At 52.7% G+C, this 15900-nt stretch overlaps 2 protein-coding genes across 2 annotated transcripts in view; both read right to left on the bottom strand.

The window, feature by feature from the left end:
- Nucleotides 1–1859: 1859 nt before the first annotated feature.
- The window catches only part of OTUB2 (OTU deubiquitinase, ubiquitin aldehyde binding 2), a 19892-nt gene continuing 5851 nt past the window's right edge, over nt 1860–15900 (bottom strand). The window contains exons 2-6 of the mRNA XM_024759446.1: nt 9120–9215; nt 7625–7743; nt 4219–4303; nt 3440–3634; nt 1860–2129 (exon numbers count right to left, since the gene is read on the bottom strand). Coding sequence (XP_024615214.1) covers nt 1923–2129; nt 3440–3634; nt 4219–4303; nt 7625–7743; nt 9120–9215 — 702 coding nt within the window. The 3' untranslated portion in view covers nt 1860–1922. The remainder of the gene's footprint in view (nt 2130–3439; nt 3635–4218; nt 4304–7624; nt 7744–9119; nt 9216–15900) is intronic.
- LOC112409269 (regulatory factor X-associated protein-like) overlaps nt 10884–15900 on the bottom strand; it is a 10631-nt gene continuing 5614 nt past the window's right edge. Inside the window, 1 exon segment of the mRNA XM_024759258.1 lies at nt 10884–11666. Within this exon segment, the coding sequence (XP_024615026.1) occupies nt 10884–11666 (783 nt within the window).

Raw genomic sequence — 15900 nt, 5'->3', positions numbered from 1 at the left:
CTGGAGGCCCGGGACCCACCTCACAACTGCTCAGAGCAGCCAAGATTCAGCTCAGTGTCCTTCAGTTTGGAAACAGGGATCGTGATACTCACAAAACACGTAACATGCTACCCCACCCTTACAGTATACTTGTCACAGCACTCCTGTCCAGAGCAAGGTGGGATCACTGAACCAATTCAGAGATCAGGGTCAGCTTTACATTCCTGTGAAAAAGTGACAGTCACTCAGCTTGAGCCCTTGGGGTCCAAGTTCCAGCCAAGGGCAGTATGGGAACCTGGGTCCCTGCCTGGCATTAAAAGCACCCTGACATCAGTTTTCACAAAGGCGGAAGACTGATACCAATCTGACATTTGTATACAAGGGTTGGGAGCAGTCTGTCACCCAGTCCTCCTGGTGCACAGTTTGCCTGTCGGCAGACACCACACCCTGGCACTGCAGCACCAACAGATTCTAACAAACCCCTGCAGAATGGAACCTGTGAGGCCTTCGATTAAGGAAGGCAGTTCCACGCCCTTGCATTCTCCATTTCTTCCCAGAGAGGAAGAGAGCTTGCTGGCAGCGCCCCAGCCCAGCCAGGGCTCCTCGAGACCCTGAGGCAGCAAGGTGAGGAGGTTATTAAGGGGCATGTGTCCAGGCGGATGAACAGGGAGACTGGCAAGCACCAGGGCTCTTGGCTACCAGGCAGTTTCCCCAGAGGTGATCTCCCCACTGCCAGTCTCCTCGGCTTATCTCTGTTCTTTCCCACTAACCTCTAGCCAGCCCATAAGCCAAACAGAAGCGGGGGAAGGGGAAAGGAAGCCAAAGACAGCCTCAAAAAACCTTGTCTGTTCTGCTCAGCTGGAATCTACGGCTACATGTGCTGGGTGATGTCTCCACCTGGCTGAGGATCCATATTCTACTTCCAGGATGTGCTGGGGACGATGAGACACCTTCTTGGTCCCAGACCTTAGGCTTTCTCAGTGTCTGTCCAGGTGGGGCTGGCGGCAGAACCCTGCAGGGCTGCCCGCCAGAAAGCAGGCAGTTGTGGCCCTGAGGGAGATAGAGGGGCCCAACAACTCGGGCTTCACGCTGATGGCTACAGGCCTCTTTCTAGACTTTGGCATAAAAGTATCTTTTTCCTCAAGTTAGGGGTAAGAAAACAGTCATGAATGCTTGGAAGTACACTGAAGCCCTCGCATTCAAATTGGCCTCAATTCACCGTGCGCCCAAGTCCAGTCCAACAGCTGAACGGACTTGATTTTTTATAGAACTGGTAAGTCACTCAAGACAGCTGATCTTGGGCTTTTCTTCTCCTATAGAGAGGCACTGCCCCTGGTGAAAATAAACCAGAGGACCCCATTTTTATACAACAATGGAATGTCAACCCTGGCAGGAACCTCCTCCAGACGAAGAATTGGGCCCAGAGAGAGGAGGTGTCCTATGCAAGGTCTCAGAACTGGGGTAGAGCCAGGGCATATGGCTTCCTAGCCCAGAGTTAGAAAACATTTGATCCTCCACGAAGATAAATATTAAAAATATCGCCAAGTTACCACCAGTCCGTAGTGAGTAGACCTTATTCCCAGTGACTCTGCCCAAAAGGCTGCACATTTTCTAACTATAGTCTAAATCGCTTTAAAAAATTGAAAAGCTGTAAATGTTCCATTCAGAATGCAGTCCCGTAGGGCTTCCCTGGTGGCGCAGTGGTTGAGAGTCCGCCTGCCGATGCAGGGGACACGGGTTCGTGCCCCGGTCCGGGAAGATCCCACATGCCGCGGAGCAGCTGGGCCCGTGAGCCATGGCCGCTGAGCCTGCGCGTCCGGAGCCTGTGCTCCGCAGCAGGAGAGGCCACAGCAGTGAGAGGCCCGCGTACCGCAAAAAAAAAAAAAAAAAGCAAAAGCGCAGTCCCGTTAGGTGACAGGCTCCACTGCGTGGCCTAAAATTAATCAACGTTTATCGGCTGTATAAAGGATGTTGTAGTGGGAAGTTTTATAGAGCAGGTAAACGGAAGGGATGGCAGCCTCGGGGAACACGTGGTGGTTCAGGGCCGTGTCCATTTCGTCCACATACTCCACCTGCAGGGCAATGTTCAGTGCCTGGGACAGGGCTGTGATCTGGATGTGGTCACACTCCATGGCCATGGGCTCTACTTCCTGCAAAGGTCACAATGAAAAAACAACCCAGTTGAGGATGGAGGCCTGGCAGAGGACAAGTGAGAGGTCCAACCCTGGCTTTCGTGGTCCTAGGTCAAAACCTCTGCGCTGGGAAATAATCTCCACAACAACCTGTGAGGCAGATGTTGACATCTGCATTTTCCAGAGGAGGAAACGCAGGCTCACTGAGGAGGTAACAGAAATTGCCACGGTTGCAAGGCTTGAATCTAGATCTTTTTGATTCTGGACCCCCTAGTTGTGAGAAGAGGACACTACTTTGAAGAATCTGGAAAGGGGAGCAGGAGTTTTTCAGCTTGGGCTTCCTAATGCACAGAGTCAAAGAATCTCAGCAGAAAGGGACTTTATCATAAAGGGATTTCAAGCTTATGTGCTTACAGAGGGCTACGTGAGCGAGTGGGTGAGTCAATGGAGAGACAAGCTGCCTACTGAGTCCCAGTAACTAGGGCAGCTGCCATTTAGCTCCTGCTGATGACTGCCGGGCAAGAAGAAGGCCTGGGAAGGACGTCCCTGGTGGCGCAGTGCTTAAGAATCCGCCTGCCAATGCGAGGGACACGGGTTTGATCCCTGGTCCGGGAAGATCCCACGTGCCGCAGAGCAACTAAGCCCGTGCGCCACAACTACTGAGCCTGCGCTCTAGAGCCCGTGAGCCACAACTGCTGAAGCCCGTGCACCTAGAGCCTGTGCTCCGCAGCAAGGGAAGCCACCGCAATGAGAAGCCCGCACATCGCAACAAAGAGTAGCCCCCGCTCACTGCAACTAGAGAAAGCCCACGCACAGCAACGAAGACCCAAAGCAGCCAAAAATAAATAATATAAATAAAAAATAAGTTTATAAAAGAAAACCAAAAAGGAATAAGGCCTGGGGAGCTGGATCTTCTGATTTTTCCAGAGAAATCCAGACATTCATACGAAAATTGCCCAATGTTTAAATGTTGGCAGCTCTTTCAGGTAAATACCATACATCATAAACAAAACAGGTCTTGGGCAAATGTGACTCTGGGGTTGCTACTCTGTAATTTTGTGAACAGTCTAGTCCAAAGCCCTTATTTCTCAGATGAGAAATCTGAGGCCCAGAGAGGGAAAGTGACTTGCCCAAAGCCACACAGTTTGGGCAGAAGGAGGATGTGTTCCGGCTTGCTAACCTAGTGCTCTTTAAATTGCAATGTAGACATGACACCCAGGTTCCCTGGTTAGGGAATGCTGGTGCTAAGGTCTCCTAAGGAGAGAGGGATGAGAGCGGAGCCCAGGGCCAGAGGCCGAGTCCCCAAAGCCTGGGCCCCGAGGACCTACATGAGTGCAGAAGTCTTTGATGTCCATCTCCTCATCGATGAAATGTCGGAAGAAGTCTCCGCGGTTCCTGATGAAGGCTGACGTGAGCAGGCGCAGGAACTGCACGATTCGGTCCGAGGAGCTCTGGTCGTTGAACACCTTCAGCAGGCTGGACACGGAGCTGTCCTTCTCCACGAGCTCTACCACACTGTAAAACTGCAGCCCTTGGGCCCTCAGCCAGGGGACGGGCAGGCCCCGCCCCTCCCTCCACGGGCATTTCCATCTTCAAATCCTCAAGTTGAGGCGCCAAAATCAATCAATCAGAGATCCCACCAAAGCTCAGTAACAGGGTTAGAGATATTCTGTAGTGAGTCCCTTAGCCCGGAGTCACGTCTAAGGAGCAGCGGTTAGTCTCCCTCCTCACTGCCGTGGTTGCAGTTCTTATTTACAGATTCAGAACTGACAGTCTTCCAACCCCACCGCCTTCACTAGTGGGGTCCGGGGAAATGGGGTGGAGAGGGAAGGGGCTGAAGGAGGCTGGGGGAAGTTTCCAGCCTGAGAGCTAGTGCCCCAAAGGAGGCACCTCCTCCCAGAGAGACGGCAGGGCCCTGGGCTCCCTGTTCCCTCGATGTCCCCACAAGCAGGAAGCAACCCTCAGCCCTTCCCCAGCTGGGAGGAGCCAGAGGGGCGCAACCACAGAGCCCTGGGCGGTGAGGGGACTCCGGCCAGTGCCCGCTCCTGTCTGCTCTGGCAGCGAGGGAGGACCTGGCCCCTCAGCTGTCGTGCCCAGGTTAACTCACAGCATTAAAGAAGTTTTGGAACTTGTGCTCCTCGAAGCCAGCAGCCAGAAGGTCGTTTGGGGTCTGCAGTACACGCTCTTTGAACCTGGAGGGGAAAGACTGGTACTTACAAGGAACTGCAGGGGGCGCTGCTGTGACATCAGCTGTCATCCCACTCACCCACCACCCCCATACACACCTGAGAGGGTACGTGTCACTTTTCTACTAGGACTTTTTTTCTAGTAGGACGTTTCTACTTTTCAAAGCACTTCCACGTGGACCACACACTGATTTGTTCTGTCCTCCCCTGTACAGTCACGGGAGGTGGGTAGTATACCCATTTCACAGATGAGGAAATTGAGGTAATCACCACCCACTCCCAGATACATTGATGCTACCTTTCGAAGGTCTGTTGACTCTGTCCCTCCTTCCTGTCCCCATGGTTCCTGGTGTGTCAACACCATCTCTGGCCTGGGCCACACCCAGCCTTCCCTCACTCCTGGTCCCCTCTCCACAGGGACCTTAGAGTGACCTGCCACAGCCTTCTCCCTCAGGACACAGCTCCTCAGCACAGGTGTCCTGGAAGGGCCCCTGCCGAGCTCAGCAGCCTCATCTCTAGTCAAGTCTCACAGCTTCCCTCACACCCCACAGTCACTACCCATTTGCGTTTTCAAACCCTTAGCCTCCACTGTCCCCTTAGCCAGGGATGCTCTTCTCAGAGGTGTGCTAGCGCTGGTTTGTACCTGCTCACAAGAGCTAGTTGTTAAATTTACGCATTTTGCCATCCAGGTGTTAAACAGCCATTATTTAAGAATCAAGTTATGTAAAATTAAATAACTTTAAAACACAAATTATAATCTGTGCTCTTGAGGTAATCTTTGTCTATTGCGCGTGGATGGTGGCAATATGATTTGGACTATAGCATGTGTTACGTATCTCTTCCCAACTCCCTGTTCAGTGACCCCATGATGGTAGCTTGGGAAAAAAAAATCATGACAAGAGTATTTATACTACAGAAATCGACTCACACCACAAATCAGGCCTCCCCGCCAAACAGCCACTAAAGTTCTGCCAGCACTGGCCATCCCTCGAGACCTGGTCCAGGGACCCCTGCTTTGTTAGTGCTCCCACTGCAGGCCCCCCACTGCCACGGCCCCATCTGGGACCTGTCTGGTCCCCTTGGGGATGGCGAGGAGCTGCCCCAGGACACAGAGTTCAGCAGCAGAGATGAGATACAGTCCAAGTGATTGGGCCACAGAAGGGGGTGCATCCCCCGCAAGAAGGACCAAGTGGAGAGGCTCTGGGGGACCAGCTGGCACGGGCGTAACCGCAGCCTGTCCCCTGGGAGGGGAGACCAGACTCTAGGGTTTTCACGAGGGACTAAAGGCACAATGAGAAAGGCCTGGGAGGCTTAGGTGACTTGTGGGACAGGGGAGGGGAGGGGAGGGCGGTGTGTGTGAAGTGGAACCATCTAACCTGGAAGGTGAGGCGCTTCTGCCGAAAGGCAAACCACCAAAGGCTGGGCCGGCCGGCGTATCTGAGCCCGGTTTGGCCAGGGCAGGCGTAGGAAGGAGTGCTGTGCTGGGAGCCGCAGCCCTGCTGCTAAGTCGCTCTCCGGCTTTGGGCCATAGGCTCCCCTTTCGCATGGCATGGGTGATGGTAACAGGCCTCCACGAGGGGTGCTGGGAGGGCCCCTCTGGCCACTTTCTGTGAGGCTGTGAATGTGCACAGCTCTGTTCCCAGCTTTCCTACCTTCACACCCTTCCCCTCCCTGGCCACACACTCCTGAGCCCCCGCCGCATCCCCCCACTCATTCCTCACCAACCACTGCTGGCCCCGCCGTGCCAGCCCTGGGGACACAGAGACGGCGACACACAGACCCAGTCAAGCGAGGGACGAACACCCAGGGCAGGACTCCCGCCCCGACGAGGTGAGGGAGGAGAAGGACGGCGTCAGGACTTGGAGCACAGGCCCTCTCAGCCACACACCAGCTTTAGTGGGACCTTGGGCAAGTCACTTAACCTTTCCGAAGCTCGGTTTACTCATCTGTAAAATGGGGTAACACCCTCCTGGTACTTCCCACTGGACCCCGCTTGGATGGCCCACGGGGATTTCGGACTTAGCAACATGGAGCTCCTGCTTTTTTAACTCTCAGGCCAAACCCCAGGCACCCATCCTCGACTCCTCTCTCTGCTCACACACCCCACTCCAGCCACGAGTGAATCCTGTTGGCGCCACCCCTGCAGGGCTCTGCGATCGACCTCCACCTGCTCAGGCCACCGTCACCACCCCTCCTCTGGGCTCTCCCGGATCACGTCCCCTGCTGCTCCCTGGCTGCGCGCCGCGGCATTTATCCTGCACGTAGCAGGCCGCACATCAGGCCCCCTGCTCTCTTGAACCCTCTGTGGCTCCATCTCATTCAGGCCGACATTCAAGTCCTTAAAAAGGCCCGTGAGGCCCTATCCCACCTGCCCCCCCTACCTCTCCAACCCCTACTTAAAACTGCAGCCTCTACCCCTGGACAACCTGGCCTCCTTTCCTGCCTGATTTTTCTTCCCACAACGCTTATCACCGTCTGACACATCAAGTACGCTTCGTATCCACTGTCCCTCTTTTCCGGTTAGGATGCCAGCTCCACAGGCAGGGTGTTTTGTCTCTCTCGTTTGCTGCTGCATCCCCAGGGCCCACAACACAGTCTGCGTGTGGCACCCAGTGGGGCGATGGCTGCAGGAGCAAGGGGGCCCCGGACGGAAGGCAGGGTAGAAACCTGCCTCCGCGAAGGAGTTCTGGTGCCGGGGTCCACGGTTCAACCACAGGGGCTCTGTGACCTGTGACCGCTCTGCACCCTTCCCCAGGGTATGTGGGGAAGGGTGTCTGACAAGGAAGCCCGGGGTCTTCATCCAATCCTGTAAGGGCTGTGAGACCTCCAAGGGTAAGAAGCAGCTCTCAGCTCCTTGCTCCCCAGCATGGTCCGAGGCCCAGCGGCAGGGGCGGCTTCTCTGGGAGCTTGTGAGAAATGCGGAATCCCCCGCCCTAGACCTACTGAACTGGGATCTGCATCTGAATAAGACCCCAGCGGGTTTGCACCGATGCTGAAGTATGAGAAGCCTGGAGCTAAGCCAAAACCCGAGGGTCTAAGGGAGGATCTCTACGGGCAGCAGCTGTGGGACAGAGGGACCCTGGACAGCATCAACTCTGGATCCAGGCTGACCAGGTGGACCCCTGGGTTACTCAAGGTCAGCGAGATCATCCAGAACAATGGGGCAACGCTTCTTTGTGTTCTCCTTGCAGTGAGTCTTCGAGAACGCACCCAACGCGACTTGCCTAAGCGCACTGAGACCGGAGGGCTGAGAGTGCCCGCTAGGTCACTGTCCCTCCCCAGCTGGCCCCTTGGCAGCCCACCCAGCATCCCCTGTGCCCCACTCACTTGAGTATCTCCCTGCTCTTCCCCAGCAGAGATTCCAGGTAGGAGTAGCCCAAGGCCCGGTAGAAGCAGTTCCCATCCCCCTTGGTCTTGCGGATCGCAGTGAACCTTTTGCTGAGTTCCTGCGGGGGGCAGAGGAAATGTGGGTGTCTGCACCAACAGCACCACCGTCGTGTCCTGTCAGGGCCGGGGCCCCTGCCTCCCCCACGTAACACCTGCTCCCTCCTCTCAGACTGGCTGCCCTTCACGGTGTCCCAACTCTCATCCCACAAAAATAAAACTACTCAGAGTGTGTCCTGTGTCAGACACTGAGCACGAACGGGGTTGGGGGTGGGGGGTCCCACGGCCCTGCCCTCGGGAGCCTACAGTCTGAGGTGAGATGGACAGTCAGATGATCGTGACAGGAGGACAGGGGAAGCACCGGGGTGCCACGGAGCAGTGGCATCTACATCAGACTTCAGCAGTCCAGGAAGACTTCCTGGAGGAATGGCACTGAGAGGAGGTGCAGCGGCGTGCATGGTGGGGCAGTGAGGGTGGGCATGCCTGTGAGGTGGGCCAGGAGGCTGCAGAGTCGGTAGGAAGGGCCTCCCCAGCCTTCTCCAAGCAGTCTGGCCAGTCCTTCAAAGGGTTTCTTGGGAGGTGTGGCCTCCCCATGCCACCCGCTCCGGCTCTGCTCCTGGCTGTCAGCTTCCCTCTGAAACGGCCTGGAGTCCCCATGGCTGCCTCCCGGGCCTGCCTACCATCAGGGTTCTGACAGCAGAGCTGGTTTTCAAGGGGTCCCACCAGAGTGGAGCTGACAGGGCCCACCAGAGGCAGGCCGTAGGGAAGGATGCGCTCCTTGAAAACTCCATCTCAGCTCCCGAAGGGGTTCCCGGGGACACGAGAGTCAGTGTGCTGCCCAGCCTTTGCTCCTGCCCCGGCGGGAAGCCGAGAGGTGGAGAGGGGGCACGAGGGGAGCACCCAGGCTCCTTCTTGTTCTGTGACTGTCCCTGCATCCTTCCAGCAACCCTACCCCCACTTTTTCATAGCCCGGCTGGAGTGGGCTTTCCCTCCTGAGAGATGCCCTTGCAGGGCAGTTACAAAGACGCCTTTTATGAGGTCAGCCTGCCTGGTCTAAATGCCAGCTCCTCCACGCACTAGCAGTAGGGCCGTGCGCTTGCCATTTAATTTCTGTGCCTCGTTTCCCTCAGCTGTAAAACGCGGGTAATAGAAGTTCTGACCTTGCAATGTTGTACTGAGGTCTCAGGGAGAAAGGAAACACTTAGGAGACTGCCTAGCTTTTTAAAAACAAAAGTGCTATTTTTTTTTCTCTTTGCAGCGAAAGGATTTCTCATTAAGGCAAATGCCCAACATCACAATATTCTGGGAGCCCTTTAATTTGCCCAGGAGCCTGGTCCAAATGCGAAGCCTTTTTTACCTTCAAAGTGGCACCTCTTTCTCTGCTCCCAACTCCAGCCCGTTTCATCTAGGCTCCCCTTCCTCTGACCCTCTGCCTTACCTGGATTTTCCTCTGGTAAATCCTGTTTTCAGGGTGATCCCGAAGAATTGATAGAGTGTCACATTTTTCTGATATTAGGTTGAAAGATGCTTCACTCTGAAAGACAGAAAAAGGAGTGAAGCTGTAACAATTTTCAAAAGCAGCTGTTGGGCTTTCACCAACAGAAAGCCTCTGAACTGCTGGCTGCAGGACACAGTGAATGTTACCTCCCCCCGACAGAAGCACCTGCGGGTGTGTGACTAGTATCCCAGACGCCATGGTCCCCGGCGGGCAGGGAGCCAGGGTCAGGCCCACCACACAGGGGTATCAACTTGTAACTTCCAAACTGATTCGTTTTATAGAACATAATACCTCAGTGCACAGAAATAAATTCAAAATGGTTTAAAGATTTAAATGTAAGGCCTGAAACCATTAAACTTCTCTAGAAGAAAACATAGGCAGTAGGCTGTTTGACACTGGTCTTAATAACATTTTTTGTGGCTATGTCTCCTCAGGCAAGGAAAACAAAAGCAGAAACAAACAAATGAGACTACATCAAACTAAAAAGCTTTTGCACAGCAAGGGAAACTTTCAACAAAAGGAAAGGCCATCTACTGAATGGGAGAAGATATTTGCAAATAATATATCTGAACAAGGGGTTAATATCCAAAATATATAAAGAAGATATACAACTCAACATCAAAACCACAAACAACCCAATTAAAAAACGGGCAGAGGATCTGAATAGACATTTTTCCAAAGAAGACATACAGATGACCAACAGACCCGTGAAAAGATTTTCAGCATCACTAATCATCAGGGAAGTGCTAATCAAAACCACAGTGAGGGGCTTCCCCGGTGGCGCGGTGGTTGAGAGTCCGCCTGCCGATGCAGGGGACGCGGGTTCGTGCCCCGGTCCGGGAAGATCCCACATGCCGCGGAGCGGCGGGGCCCGTGAGCCATGGCCGCTGAGCCTGCGCGTCCGGAGCCTGTGCTCCGCAACGGGAGAGGCCACAGCAGTGAGAGGCCCGCGTACCGCAAAAAAAAAAAAAAAAAAACCACAGTGAGGTATCACTTCACATCTGTCAGAAAGGCTATTATCAAAAAGACAACAAATGACAAGTATTGGTGAGGGAAAACGAACACTTGTGCACTGTTGGTGGGAATGTAAATTGGTGCAGCCATCATGGAAACCAGTATGGAGACTCCTCAGAAAAATTAAAAATAGAGCTACCATATGACCCAGCAATTCCACGTCTGGGTATTTATCCAAAGAAAACAAAAGCACTAATTAGAAAACACATATGCACCCCTATGTTCCCTGCAGCATTATTTACAATAAACCAAGATATGGAAGCAACCCAAGTGCCCATCAACAGATCAATGGATAAAGAAGATGTGGTATATATATGCAAAAGAAGATGTGGTATATATATGCAGTGGAAAATTATTCGGCCATAGAAAAAGAATGAAATACTGCCGTTTGCAGCAACATGGATGGACCTAGAGATTATCATACTAAGTGAAGTGAAAACAGAGAAAGACAAATATTACATGATATCACTTATATGTGGAATCTAAAAAAACAAATGAACATAGCAGAACAGAAACAGGGTCATAGATGCACAACGCGCGATACGTATTTGTCCCCAAATGCACACACATTCACAGGAAAATGACTGTTTACCTTCTACTGGCAAATCTTACCCCATTTATCTTTAGTATAAAAATATGTCCATCCACTACAATAAGATAAAAAACGTGTAGGACTTCTTGATAATTCCCTCACACTGATGTTCCTGGAAACCGCTGTTGTCTTTGCTCCAAAACTTGCTAATATAATAGTTGTTGCTGTTTCTGTAAAAACTGCACCACTTCTGGACTTCTTAGTAATGACCGTCTTTTCTGATTTAACACTTGTTCTAAAAGAGTAGGTCTTGCAGGTCGATCCCCAAAAGCTCCTGTTCTCTGTTGAACAGTGGAGAGCGTATCACCTGCACTTTCCTCAAGTTTGACGTTTCCTGCGCCGCCAGGCTGGGCGGCCCCACCGCAGTTCAGGGCCTGGTGGCTTTTCTGCTTCTTGTACTTATCCTCGTACATCTGGTTGCGGTGCTTCTTGCACAACCACGGCTTGCGCTGCTTGGCCACCTGGCTCGGGGTCTGGCTGCAGCCCTCGTAGCCGCTGCCCCGTCTCCGGGCTCCACCGCTGCCGCCCTCTCCCCCAGAGTGGGTCCCCTCGTCCTCCAGATCCTCCAGACTAGCCGTGCTCTCGCCTCCCCCCGGGGGGTCCGAAGTGTCCAGCAGGTCTGTCTCGTCTTCCCCCGCCTCCTCCTCGCCATCCCCCGCCACTTCGCACAGGTACCGAACGGGCTTGCCAGCCCTGGCGCTGCCCCCTAGGGCCGGAGCCTGCCGCAGGACGCCCTCGGCCGCAGCCTCGTCCTGCCCTCCACGGGGGCGCGTCACAAGCAGGGTGAACTGCGAGGCCGCGGCCGGGCCGGGGGAAGGGGCGGGGGCCCCGGGGCGGAGCGCGGCCCTCGGCGACAGCCTGCATCTCCGCGCTACTGAGACCTGGCGGGGGTCCACGACCCCGACCCTTCAGCACCTGCCGGGCCCAGCTGCACTTAGCAAACCAACGGCCGGGAACCCACTAGAGGAAAATTCCCCGGCCATCGTTTTTGACAGCTGTCACCGGGCGGCCTCTCAGCCTCCTCACTGACTAGACAGTGGCCTCCACCCAATACCGCAGTGCTTGAAAAGGAGACTTCGGTGTTACAAACCCCTTCCCATCTGGAGAAATGGGTTGAATTTTGACGATGAGATTCTCCAGAGCTCACCACCGGAAGCAGAGAGCTGGCCCACAGAATCGTACAACAAGGCGTAAGGGACTTCTAGGCTTACCTGGTCTCCACCCTGGACAGACTCTAAACTTCTGTCTGACAATGAGCTTCTTTGGCTCTGATTCCTGTACTCGGCATCCAGGCTCTGTGACTGGGAATTGGCATTTCTGGGGGGCCTGGAAGCTCCCAGCCCTCAAAGGCTCCAAAGTCACGCGGGCCTCCCTTGCCAGCGGGCAGCTGTCAAACCATCTGAGACCTTCCATTCACTTGATTCCCCAGGGTCCCTCACAGGGCCCTGAAGCAGGGGATGAGATGTTTGTTAAATGAATGAATAAAAGCCATCTCCCCGGTGAAGCCTCCCTGGTTGCCCCACCCCATCTGAATCAGGCTTGGGCCCTCCCTTGAACTCATGCTTTGTTCCTTTTTCTCCCTTTCTGGTGGCCCCAAACATGCCCTCCCGAGATGTGGGACGCCCGGGCATCTTCCCAGACGAAAGCCAAACAGTGAGAAGATGAATGTTGTCCCTAAAAACAACAGGAAAAGTATTTCTAAAAGAAGGAAGAGAGCGTGCAAATGCTTGTGGGTGGGCGAAGGGATTCTAGGTGTTGTTTCCGGAAGCTTCTATTCTGTACCCAACCTTTGTTGCAAAATTAAGTCAGTCTCAGGCTCCTTCCTCACTTCTGCTCTGACACCACAGTGGCAGGCTGGCAGAGCAGGGGAGAGCCATCAGGAGGAATCAAATAACCATCCTGGGGCAGATGCTATGGGCTGCTTTCCCATCAGCCATTACCCATTTCTTCCCTACAAACAGGATTCCTGTTTTACTCTGGGCAATGTGATGGAAAATGCCTGGGCTAAGTCATAACAACCCTAACCTCCTCCTTACTGATTTTCCTAGCCTCCCTTGCAGCTGTGGGCAGCCAAGTGACCGGGGCTGGCCAACTGGACTCACAAAAAATCTGCTGGGGGCTTTGGGGAAGGCTTTTGGTTTGGGATGTAAAGAACAGAGACAGCATGTCTGCCTCCTCCTTCTTCCTGACTTAATACTGATGCAACGTCTGCATTCCAGCAGCCATCCTGTGACCATGAGGTTGAAAGCCAACGCATGGAGGATGGTTTGATGATCTGCTGCTACCCTAAGCCCAAGATGTATGAAATAACAACGGATGCCATTACTGTACACCAGCTGTGTGGCCAAGCTCTGGGACCGAGGCTTACATATTCCCGTTATTTCATTTAATCCCGACTGACAATTACTAAACCCACTCTACTGACAAGGTTGGGTCCCTTGTGCCAGGAAGAGGTTTGCTGCAGTTCTGCCTGACTCTGAAGCCCATGGAAATTCTACCAAGCCAAACTGCTAAGCAGACAGAGCTCAGAGTCCAGGAGCTCTAGAGACCAAGGCTGCTAGGCCTCAAAGGAACACTGTGTGCAGGGCAGTCTGGGGCCTTCTCACCTTCAGGCTGGGCCCCTGCAGCTCCCCCTCCATCCATTACAGGCAGAGTGCTCAGCCCCAGACCTCAGTGCCTACAGCAGGGTCCCCCAGTCTGAGGGCTGCTCATCACAGGTGGAGTGAGAGATCATTTATAGGTGATGTTTGGACATGGGGGTTAGAAGACATTGGCGACATTGGGAGCGAAAATTAATCTCTTTTCAACTTTCTTCAAACCTTCTAATTGCACCAAGGAGAAAGCAGGCTTCCAGTGTACCTTTAACTCCTTTCCAATTTGCTAGCCTCTTTTGAAGGGTGAGAAGGCCTCGGACTTGGAGCATAAAATGTTCCATTTTCATATGCAATTTTTTTTAACTTAAAACAAAACTTGTTAACTTTTTAAAAAATTTTTGGCCATGCCTCGCAGCATGCAGGAGGATCTTCCCCGACCAGGGATCGAACCCACACCCCCTGCAGTAGAAAGCGGAGTCTTAACCACTGCACCGCCAGGGAAGTCCAAAACTTATTAACTTACTAACTTCACTGGCATAGTTATAAAAAGTGAACATGTTTGGACCTATTCTAAATCATGGAAGACTTACATTATTGGCATAATAAATACCAATGGCTGGTGTACAGTTAATTTTGCACTCATACAGTGTGCTCATAAAGCGAATAGCCACGGGATCCCATGAGTTTCAGAATTTAAAAATCCACCTCTGCTGACCCGAGGGTAAGGCAGGATGACAAACAGGTACTATTCAGAAACAGCACGTGTCCCCACTTGACAATGCCCATCTCACGCACTCACCCACCCGCCGTCTCCTTTCATTCCAAAGTCCCGTTATTTACCTATCTCACCAACAAAAAGTCTTGTTTTTACCCACAGCAGACTTAAAATTACAGCTTGGGTCTTTTTAAACAACGGATGATTAAAAAGCAGCGCAGCTGTATTGAACGCTGCTTGCTCTTGGGGGGCCCCCCAAAAAAGACGACAAATGGTGTGGGAGGGTGCATAAAATCAGTTCTATTTGATGGGCAGTTTCTGAGAAGGTATCGCTGGGAGAGTGGAAAGGAGTATAAGGAATTAATCTTACATATGTAGAGATAAGTATTTAAGATGTTAGAAAGCCCGCCATCACCAGTCAAAATGAGAATGTTAAAGGTGGGTCAGGAAGGGGAAACGGGCCTCAACTCAGGGAAGCCTCCCTAGCTTTTCCACTTGCCATAGTCATATCGACTGGGCATTCGAGACAAATTTACTTAGGCTATTTAAAAGTCAACTTAAAAGAAAAATATTAAACAGCAGTTTGGGGGCGGGGGGTGGGGGCCTCTGGGTCACTGAGAGCCAAGCTCATCACACGCAGGGTTCAAGAGACCCACTGTGAGTACCGGCCTCTGCAAGGCATTCTGTCACCTTTTCCCCCTTCATCCCTGATCGCTGTTCCCATCCTGCCATCCCCCCACCCTCTACAGGTATTCCCTATGGTACGTCTTTCAATACGTATCTGCCTTTTTAAAACTGGGCTAAAACATACATAACAAAATATACCATCGTAACCATTTTTAAGCGTGCAGTTCCGTGGCATTAAGTACATTCACATCGTTGTGCAACCACTACCGTCCTTTCCAGAACTTTTTCGTCATCCCCAGCTGAAACTCTACCCATGAAACCCTAACTCCCCATTCCCTACCCCTCATCTCCACATGGCCCGGCCCCTGGCAACCACCACTCTGCTTTCTGTCTCCATGAATGTGCCTATCCTAGGGACCTCATGTAAGTGGAATGTATGTCTTTTTTAAAATACAGAGTTGTTTTATGTATGCACGTGTTTTAAATATGCATACAAATTATTCTATAGATATCGTGGCTTTTTTTTCCTTCACTCAGTACTATTTAAGATCCACCCCTCCTGACAAATGGCTCCCAGGTTGGTTGCCCTGCCCTGTGATGGAGCTGTGAGTTAGCTCCAGCGCCCCCTCGTGGTCCCAGGTGTGTTTACTGGCGCCACTGGGAGGGGTGAGTGGAGTGAGCTTCTGCTCCGGCGCCTTTAAATCCCTGCCTGGCAGCCCAGGGTGACCCAAGTCAGCCCGGGTGGTCCCTGCCCCCCTCCCCGTCGGCACGACCCTGGTCACACCCCTGCAAGAACAGCCTCAGTATACTGGCCCATAAATCAGGTGCAATACTCTGGGTTTGGCCTTGGCTGACTCTAATTGGTGGTTTGTTTTTTTAAATCATGGCCCCAAATTTCCAGGATGTTATGGAAAAAGGACAGGCCTCGCCTGACAACGTCCTGTCAGACCTAATCAGGTTACCTAATCCTAAAGGATTTTAGCCTTAAACTGCTGGTTTGCAAATAGGTGCTAATTAACTAAGTCAGGCAGAGAGCACCTCTGCTTGGAAACAGCTTTGAGCTGTTGCGTCGAGGAAGATATTTCAAAGTGAGAGAAGAATGTTTCTCCGATCATCAGAGCCAGCACGTAACCACCGACAATAGTGCTGAGGATCCCGCACTCGATCCCCATCTCTCAT

Source organism: Neophocaena asiaeorientalis, unplaced genomic scaffold, assembly GCF_003031525.2.
Source record: "Neophocaena asiaeorientalis asiaeorientalis breed wild unplaced genomic scaffold, Neophocaena_asiaeorientalis_V1.1 scaffold476, whole genome shotgun sequence".
NCBI lineage: Eukaryota > Metazoa > Chordata > Mammalia > Artiodactyla > Phocoenidae > Neophocaena > Neophocaena asiaeorientalis.
Note: the sequence above shows the minus strand (reverse complement) of the source record. Positions and strands in the feature narration are given on the sequence as shown.